The 10,060-nt window shown below is 43.0% G+C and overlaps 2 protein-coding genes across 2 annotated transcripts; both read left to right on the top strand.

Annotated features, from left to right (window-relative positions):
• The first annotated feature begins 1,386 nt into the window (after window positions 1–1,386).
• LOC124666784 lies at window positions 1,387–4,865 on the top strand. Its single transcript, XM_047204113.1, has 2 exons — window positions 1,387–2,397; window positions 3,379–4,865. The coding sequence occupies exons 1-2, from the start codon at window positions 1,416–1,418 to the stop codon at window positions 3,447–3,449; spliced, it is 1,053 nt and encodes a 350-aa protein (XP_047060069.1). The 5' UTR covers window positions 1,387–1,415; the 3' UTR covers window positions 3,450–4,865.
• A 2,508-nt stretch (window positions 4,866–7,373) lies between these two features.
• Window positions 7,374–8,626, top strand: LOC124664183 (galactinol synthase 2-like). The gene is made up of 4 exons (XM_047201763.1): window positions 7,374–7,664; window positions 7,767–8,090; window positions 8,192–8,326; window positions 8,417–8,626. Exons 1-4 carry the CDS (start codon window positions 7,374–7,376, stop codon window positions 8,624–8,626), a joined length of 960 nt encoding a protein of 319 aa, XP_047057719.1.
• The last annotated feature ends 1,434 nt before the right edge of the window (window positions 8,627–10,060 follow it).

Genomic DNA, 10,060 nt, shown 5'->3' on the forward strand with positions numbered 1-10,060 from the left:
ATTGGCTGACTAAAGGCCCAAGACCTATTTATTCAGGTTGAAACAAGACACGTAAATGAGCCCAACTTATAGCGTTTGTTGGACCGACTGACCAGTTATGCTCTGAGGTGTCCTTAGTCCTTACCTATATTCGAGAGAGTAGATGGGGCATGTACCAAGGCCGACAAGACTCGTAGAAGAGCCAAGCTTATATTCAAAGTCAGATTGAAATGTCGAGGCCTATTCATTGAAATTTATATCCCGGCCCAGTGGATTGCCCATAGCTCGCCCGCTCCAGTTCGGTGTTGACATCAGTCTAGCCGAATATTTTTGAGAAGCTAGCCCTAATTATATGTTCTACGGCAAATGAAGGTGGACTTATATTTGGGGCTTCTGCCTTCTTGGGCCTAATATCTGAACAAATTGAACTTTCTAATAAACGCTATACAATGATTCTCAATCCAATTAGTAACGTACGAAGTACTCTGTCAGTCTCCAAAAAGCTTCTAAGTAATTATGAACATAGGGAGTAAGTAACTTTAAAATCACTATTAAATACGGGCGTTGGACTTAGAACTAACTTTGTTCTCAGTCAAGTGATGTCATCAAATTTTTGTTGCAATTCATGTTGCAACTGATAACTATCACGAATCACGTAACAAATCTAACAGTGTAGGACTTGACTGGGCACGAACTTAGTTCTCAGCTAGCTGTGAACTAGCAAATCCTATTAAATATTAACTAGATTCATACAAGTAGTGGATCATTTATAAAGTTTTATAATTACATGAGTCCTTCCTGGTAAAAGTACGACAAATGGAACATCACGAATGATTAACGAGTTGATCAACAACCTCCAGCAAACGTTTATGTGCACGCATGTTATTGATTTTCTTCCCCAGTTCGTCGTTAAAGTTCCTGAAACGTGTTAGCTTATCCCTCAAATCAAAAAAAAAAACTCAAACCCTCAAACTTATAACCAAATTTGCATGTTTGATCAATTTAGGGTGTCTCTGGGCAGGACGAGGACTAGCAGAAACCGAAAAACCATTTGCTCCTCCTCCCTTTTTCCACGAATCGTCTCCAGCCCGAAATCCACACCAGTGACCAGTGAGGAGGGCACCGGAATGCCCCGCCGCCGCAGCCTGCGCCTCCGTCCTCAAATCCAGGCGACTCAGGATGGCACCGGAATGGCCATCCGCCGCAGCCCGCGCCTCCGTCCCCAGATCCACGCGGGTGAGCAGGGCGCCGGAGTGACACACCGCCGCAGCCCGCGCCTCCATCCCCAAATCCAGGCGAATAGGGATGGCGCCGGAGTGACCCGCGGCATCCGTCGCCGCCGCGGCACTTCTCCGGCGTCGCCTGCCTCCCTGCCGGACGACGACGACATGCTCCGGGAGATCCTCATCCGTCTCCCGCCACTGCCATCCTCCCTCATGCGTGCATCAGCCGTCTGCGGGCGCTGGCGGCGCCTCGTCACCGACCCTAAGTTCATCCGCAGCTTCCGCGCCCACCACCGGAAGCCGCCACTTCTGGGCGTCTTCGAGATCAGCGACCAGGGGATCGTGTTCAACCCCATCCTCGACACTCCCGACCGCATAACTCCTCAGCGCTTCTCCCTTGGACGCTACACCGGCATCTGCGAATTGCTCGATTGCCACCACGGTCGCGTTCTCGTCAAAGACTGGGCGTGGGAAGAGATCCTTGTTTTTGACCCCATCACCCGCCAACCGCACAGTGTGGCCGTTCCTCCAGATTTAGGTTTCCCCTTCCTTCACGGGGCTGTGCTCTGCGCTGACGGTGATCAGGGCCACGTGCACGGAGGCTGCTACCTGAGCCCCTTCAAGGTGGTCATGGTGTCTGTGCACAGCCAGGGTACTCGAGCCTGTGTTTACTCCTCAGAGACTGGCATATGTGGCAATCTCATCTCAACAGAGGCTCCGTGTGAGGATATTGGTAAATCTGCAGTTCTTGTTGGTAACTGCCTTTACTGGCTGTCCATCGGTGAAGTTATTGTGAAGTTTGATTTGGATGAGCACAGCCTAACTGTGATCAGTGGCCCTTCCGTTACAAATTATATTCCCTATGACAACCGTCAGATCATCCGGGCTGAGGATAGCACTGTTGGCTTCGCCATATGCGATTGCTCATGCTTCAAATTGTGGCAGATGAATGTCAATGGCCATGGTGCCACATGGGTGCCGTGGAGGACCGTTGAATTTCATACCATTCTTGGATTCCCTCCTCGGATTGAAGGACATGTGGATATGAAGGGATATGATGAGGACACTGGTGCCTTCTTCATATATGTGAACTCTGATGTATACATGGTTCAGCTCAAGTCTAGGCAATCCAACAGACTTCCTTGGACTCATCATTTCTCTTCCTACCATCCTTTCAGAAGCTTCTATACACCAGGTGATTGCTCATCCTTAGTCTTTATATTGTAGGAGTAACCTAATCCAGTTACCTTCCGTACATGTTTGCTCAAACATCTTCATTGTGCTTCTTAGGTCACTAACAACTTAAGCTGAATCAACAATTGTTCCCTTTGCTGTATAGACACACACTTAACTTATAGCTGTCTTCATTCTTGGGAGATCTAAATCGAGTGACAAGTGCGTTAAAATGTACAATCAAATGTCTATTAGTAAAATAATTGGCTTGTTTGGATGCACAAATGTAGTTACATTCTTTTATCCGATACTTTTATTTGTTCTAGTCTTGCTTTTCTAACTAAAATATAACAACTCCCACTGAATCCCTACTTTCTGTAATGACATTTGTTTTCCTCGAGCATAAATGATATTTTTTGTCACTTTTCAAAGTCCCTCCTACAAGTGATTAGAAATTCTATAGCACACAAAAAGAAATTGCATTCCTTGGCTCTAACTAGGCTCCATTTATTTAAAACTGCATATCCCAAAGCACTTTTGTTGTTAGAATTTATTAGTTTGGCGTGTTTAGTCAAAAGAAATTGTACTTCTTTGCTCTAATTAGGCTCCATTTATTAAAAATTGCATACCCAAAATCACTTTTGTTGTTAGAATTTATTACTTTGGCATGCTTAGTTTTGTATGCTTGATGCGACAGGGATAAGTTTACATCAGATAAAATCTAGAAAATGTAATGGTTTTTCTTATCAACTAAATTCTTCACGATGAAGTAGCTAAGCATATTGTTTTCAGAAATATTCCTTGCATTTACAATAGATGTACTTTGTTTCATATATTACTAATTCAGAGAGCTATAAATCATCTATAAAATGCAAGTTACAGAAGTTAGTTATTTGAATGAACTTGTATTTGTCAGCTGATCTATGTAACAGACTCATTGTTGCCTTCTCCCATCTATATTTTCCTCTGAACTGTTACTAACTTCCTGACTTTATGCTTCTAGGCACAGCCATTGTCGGTGGTTCTAATGGAGCTGAATTTTTGCATAATTCATATGATGACAGGCAGGTTTGATGTGCTGAAATGGTTCCACAGGTAAGAAGATATTCTGAATATAGTTTGCCAGATTTGAACTGTTTAATTTTTTCTATGGAAAATATCCAGCTGTCAACATGGGTACCATGCACTCACAAACTACTATCCATTTGGCTATAGGTATTTACACATGTGAATAACACAAACCGCAATTTAAAGATGGTGATGCAAAGATAAAATGAACTACTCCCCTCATCCCGAAAAGGATGTCCCAGATTTTTCTAAATTTGGATGTATCTATACACTAAATAGTGTCTAAATAAATCCGAATTTAGACATATCTGCTACATCCTTTTCGGGACGGAAGGAGTACTTCTTTGGTTCATAAATGATATCCAGATACTGAATATGGTGATGTCAAGATAGCTTGACATCCCTAGAGTTCTCCATTGTTTAGCTGTTTCATAATCCATAAGCTGATAGCAATAGATTGCTCCATGGTTTTTGAGTCGCTGTATAGTCATTGTATAGTCGCTGTATAGTCGGTGAGTTGTTTTCTCAAAATCACGACGACTCGCGACTTATGGCGACTACACAGCGACTTTCGTCGACTATAGAACGAGTCGCAGCATTGGTGAGTCACTTTTGAGTCACGACTCAAAAACCTTGGATTGCCCCTTCTTTTTGGCTTTGACTTGGGTAGAAACCACAGCTTTTCCTTATCTTCCTACAGGAGCTCCTGTAGGCAGAAGCCCTATATATATTAGGTACTCAATTTTTTATTAGCTTGTTATAAACTCCGGTTGCAGCATTCAAGTCCTTGAACACAACAAATTGCAGTGTCCAAAGGCTTCAATGATTTATTTTATTGTGATAGGTATTCGTTGGATATGTAGACAGAAATGTGTTTCTATTACAGAGCTGCTCCCTGTGTTGCTGACCTGATAGCGAAATTATTTCTCCAGGTGATGGAATGGCTGCTGCAATTCTCACTGAGTTTGTTGCATTGCATCATGTAGTTGGCGTGTTTATATCGTTATCTGAAAAAGTTATCATGTCTAAGTCTAGCCAAGTTTCTAATTTAGCAAGATCTTTTGAATACCATTGAGGGAGTTTTAGCTTCTCGGATATCATGTCAAGTCAGGTTTCATCGTATTTACTCTTTTAATATGGTTGTGCTTGGCAGCTCTTTTCAGCCATGAGAGTTTCAGTACCAATTATGACGTAAATTTATATGTTTGTGTATGCTCTCCAACTGTGGTGTGAAAAGCGTGTCAGCACTGTCGATCTAATATGGCCCTCGTCCACTAGTGCCATGTTTCTCATTGAGCCAGTAGGAGGAACTACTGTGGAGAGGTTTGAGGCTGACTGAAATAACTAGTGCACTTCTGGATATATCAAGTTGCTTCAGAGTTTTTACAAAGCAGGTATGCTGGGAATTTATTTATTCTAGTCGGAAGAAATAGTTTAGTCCTAATGTGATATACATGGAAGAGAATTATATCCTGTCAGCATCCATTCGTCGTAGTATGATCTTGGCTAGGCTATATAAATAAGTAAAGCTGGATAAGCGAATCCAAGTAAAATGGTGATCATACATAATCTTTGGCTATCCAAATGAATCCCACCTGACATACAGGGTTTTCGTTTCATTTCCAGTCTGCAAGCTAGACTGAACTTAATGTAGCTGAAACTGGGAATGTTGTGACTGAAACTACGGTCTCAGACTTAGCAAGTTGTTAACCCTGAGGCTGAGATTACTACTGCCGTCCACTTCTCTGCATAGTATCCGTTCATATACAGCTGAGACCTCAGGACTCGCATGGTTTTTGGAGCTATTTATTTAATTACCGATGATCAAGTGGCACAGGTCTTGAGTACAGCGTGTCTACTGCCTAAAATCACATCATTGTTCCTATGACCGTTATCAGAACAAGACAAGTAGATTTCCAATGCATATGTATTTTTGCTGAGCTTTTAGGCCTTCTCCAATGTTTGTCTCTTAAAGCGATATCATAGGCAAAGTGATAATGTGGCACCCTAAGTAAGATACAACACGTACTTGCACGCATCTGTAAGCAAAATACATTTATAAGCCACTCACATGCATGCACGAGCCTAAAATCATTAAATTTAGATATAACACCAAAAAATAATACATTATGGTAGTCGTTTCTTAAGACTACTCATACTTCCTCCGTCTCATACTCCCTCCGTCTCAGTTTACTAGTCCTCCCCGTATCACTAGGTTGCTAATTTGATCTATATAATTTAAATTATATAATGTAAAAAACATACCATTAGAAAATATAATATCTAAACTTTTTAATGATATAATTTTTAGAGTTATATATATTTTTGGTACCACAACTTGCACTGGATGTGCAGTTTAGTACCACAACTTGCAAAACGAGCATCCGGAGTACCACAACTTGCACCGAGCGAGCAAATAGGTCCACAACCAATCAGAAGCGGACATATGGCACTGTGATTTTTGCAAAAAAAAACACCCTTGCACATTTGTGAGAGACAAATATAAAGGGTGTTTTTTTTTGCAAAAATCACAGTGCCATATGTCCGCTTTTGATTGGTCGTGGACCTATTTGCTCGCTCGGTGCAAGTTGTGGTACTCCAGATGCTCGTTTTGCAAGTTGTGGTACTAAACTGCACATCCAGTGCAAGTTGTGGTACCAAAAATGTATATAACTCTAATTTTTATAACTTATTCTAATGTTAACTGGATCAAATTTGCGATCTAGGGGTACGCGTACGTCTAATAAACTGTGAGAGAGGTAGTAGTGGAAGTAACATAGGACATGTACAATGGTAGGAAGACAAGCCTTCTCTTAGTAGTCCATGTCACCTAGAGAAAAGGATAAATATAAGTATTACAATGCATTATCTTTTATTGTCATCTCTTGCAATAATGAGAACTAATTATTTTTAGTAGGAAATTATGTGAGTAAGGAATACAATGGAGAAAATAATCTCCCCTTATTTTTTAAGAGATGATCCCTTATCAAAGGGAAGACAACCTTCTCTCTCCTTATTTCACTCTTCCAACTAAGCAAAAAGCTGACATGACATCGCTAAGAGAAGCTAACATCACCTCATTGTACGTGCCCTTATTTTGTAAGAGATCATCTCTTAGATAAGGGAAGACGACATTCTCTTTTTCTTTCTCTCTTCTCCAACTAAGCAAAAAAGCTGACGTAGCAAGCGTAAAGAAAGGTTGACCCCATTGTACATGTCCTAACATATTCCTACATAAAATGCCAACTAAGCATTTTGGTGACATGACAAGTTATTAATTGAAAAAAAGAGGGTTGTGGTAACTAGCTATGTTATGATCACATTACACATTTCAAGACAAGATAAGTCTATAACCTAATAAATATAACTTATGACACCAATTTGTACTCACTAATTACTTGTACTCACTAATTTGTAGGATGAAAATCCTTCGAAAGGGAAATTCTAATGAGGAGAAGAACGCAAGAAGAGAGATTGCATCATCGGAGGGATAAGACAGAACTGAGAACCTTAAGGCATGCATCATCTTCTCTCCGTGTCGTCACCGTCCATTTGTCGGTGGAGAATGAATCCCGAAAAGAAGGCACGTAGGTTCTCAGTTTGGGCAAGAAATTTAATCTAATCTGTATAGAAAAGACTCTCGCGGAGTCGCCGGCGTATCTTCCCTTGCCATATACTGGCCGTCGTGATTGCCGACGCCAAAATAGCGCCAAAAGATCTGCTAAACAAGTTCCCCCGGAAACATATCCACATATGGAGGGAGGGAGATGAATCACAGTGGAAAGTAATCGCATGTTTCCATATATCCATGCAACACCCGGTCACACGTACGTTCCCTATTTAACACCCCGAGCACAATGCATCTTTTGCACCATCGTCCAAAACCCAAGACGCACAAGCTAGATCCATTCCACCAGCTAGCTAGCAGCGATGGAGGCGAAGGCGTCGAGGAAGAGCGGGGCGTACGTGACGTTCCTGGCCGGCGACGGCGACTACTGGAAGGGCGTGGTGGGGCTGGCAAAGGGGCTCCGCGCCGTGAAGTCGGCCTACCCGCTCGTGATCGCCGTGCTCCCCGACGTGCCCGCCGCGCACCGCCGCTCCCTCGTCGACCAGGGCTGCGTCGTCCGCGAGATCCAGCCCGTGCTCCCGCCGGACGGCAGCCTCACCCAGTTCGCCAGGGCATACTACGTCGTCAACTACTCCAAGCTCCGCATCTGGGAGGTACGCATACATACTTGTTCAATCGCTGCACACAAACAACACTAAGTCGTCGCGCTGGCATACATTGCATCATATAATTTACATGGAAATTCTGTGATTTAGTTTGTCGAGTACGAGAGGATGGTGTACCTGGACGCGGACATCCAGGTGTACGGCAACATCGACCACCTCTTCGACCTCGACACCGGCCGCTTCTACGCCGTCAAGGACTGCTTCTGCGAGAAGACGTGGGGCCACACGCCGCAGCACAAGATCGGCTACTGCCAGCAGCGTCCCGACAAGGTGGCATGGCCGGAGCAGGAGCTCGGCCCACCGCCGCCGCTCTACTTCAACGCCGGCATGTTCGTGCACGAGCCCAGCCTCGCCACCGCCAAGGACCTCCTCGATAGGCTCGCCGTCACGCCCCCAACGCCCTTTGCCGAGCAGGTATGTCACAGCGTTCATGCATGCATTGCTTTTTACGTTAAGTAGAGGGGCGGCACCTAGTGTTGCTATGATCCATGTACTATGAACCTGAAAATTTGCAGGACTTCCTGAACATGTTCTTCCGGGACATGTACGAGCCGATCTCGTCGGCGTACAACCTGGTGCTGCCGATGCTGTGGCGCCACCCTGAGAACGTCGAGCTCGGCGAGGTCAAGGTGGTGCACTACTGCGCCTCGGTACGTACCAAGCTTACCAAGGGAACCTTCAGAGATCCACATCGTAATTGAACTTCTTCTAAAGTTTAACATGTATGCGATTGCGTGCAGGGTGCGAAGCCGTGGAGGTACACCGGGGAAGAGCCGAACATGGACAGGGAAGAGATCAAGATGTTGGTGAAGAGGTGGTGGGACGTGTACAACGACGAGACCCTCGACTACGGCTACAAGGGCGCCCCCGTCGCTGGCGATGACCTGGACGCGGCTCTCGCCGAGGCTGCTGGCGGCATCAAGTACTTCCCCGCCTCTTCGGCCGCGTAATTCGTCCGTCTGCCTGCCTGCCGGCCGGTTCAATAAAATTTGGTTACCTTATACACAATGCATGCATGTGCACTACATATATAGCGTACGTGTCTGCTCGTTTTGGTTTTGTGGATCCGTCGCTACTTTCCAGATAGTATGAACTGTGTGTAGCGCAGTTCACTCTCGCAGGTTTTATTCAGTTTAGTACTACGTGTTCTAGTTTCTTATTCATGGAGAGATTTTGATCGAATTTGTGATCGATAACATATGTGTTTCTAAGTGTTCATTTAAACTACATAGTTCATCAAACATACTCCAACGTAAAATCATACTAAATCAAAGGAAACCATTCTCACAATATCCCTCATATAACAGGCCACCATGCTAATGCTATATCCAATTAGCTAGTACTATAATTATCAACTATTATGCCCAACACCATCGCAGTTATTTGTAAAAGATGCATCTACCGTACTCCAGTGTGGCTAATATAAGAATATGTATTTGATTTTAGTTAAAATTACTCATCATATGCTTCGACCTCCACTGTGCGCATTAGGAAATCTACAAGGCCACATACTACAATGTCCAGTGCAGATGGTTTGGGGCCCAACATTTCATCAGCCCAAGCTGGAGGCCCCATCTAGTCTTTCCCTAGGGTCTAGCCTGTTTTGATTGAGGACTATTCGATCGTTAAACCGTTGGTGCATTCACTATGGTTGACTAGCAAGACCAAGAAGCTCTCTTCCTCTGTTATAACCATAAATACATCTATTACAACATTACCTGTTCGTAAACAGTATCAAAATGTCACAATTTTTTATTTTCAACACTTTGAACATGAATATTTCCGAGTAAAAAAATGGTTGATAAAGAAAAATAGTAATATTTATATTCTAATTATTTTTCTGGCAACACTCTGAAGGTACATATAACTCACTAATGGTTGCTTTGAAACTCGCGACTAAGCATTGCATAAGTAGAAAATTTATATTAGACTTATCTTGATGGCTAAATATCTCAAGTTATGGGTTATGACGCTCTTAGAGATATACCTAGGGTACTTAATAGCTCACCTTGGTGAGAGCTGGAACCCGTATACTGATGTATTGGCTTTAGGAGTTTAGGTTATAAGTATCAAACCCTACAATACACAACATTTTTATTTTGTGGGATATTGTAAACAAATATCTTATCTCTAGAATTCTCTACCATTTACCATAAATCAGATGTTTATATTTCTTCTAAAACAATCATGGCAACGGTCTTTCTTATAGGTAAAAATGGTAGTGCCTAGCCATCTTATCACGGGAAGTATTTATAGAGATTGTAACATTTCTTGATAAACAGAGACAATTGGGTTCTCGACAAAAAAGAAACAAAAATAGACATCACTATTAATTTCGAATTTGTTGATCCAAACACTTAAAGTCATGTACAAATATCTGATTT

Source organism: Lolium rigidum, chromosome 6 (assembly GCF_022539505.1).
Source record: "Lolium rigidum isolate FL_2022 chromosome 6, APGP_CSIRO_Lrig_0.1, whole genome shotgun sequence".
Lineage (NCBI taxonomy): Eukaryota > Viridiplantae > Streptophyta > Magnoliopsida > Poales > Poaceae > Lolium > Lolium rigidum.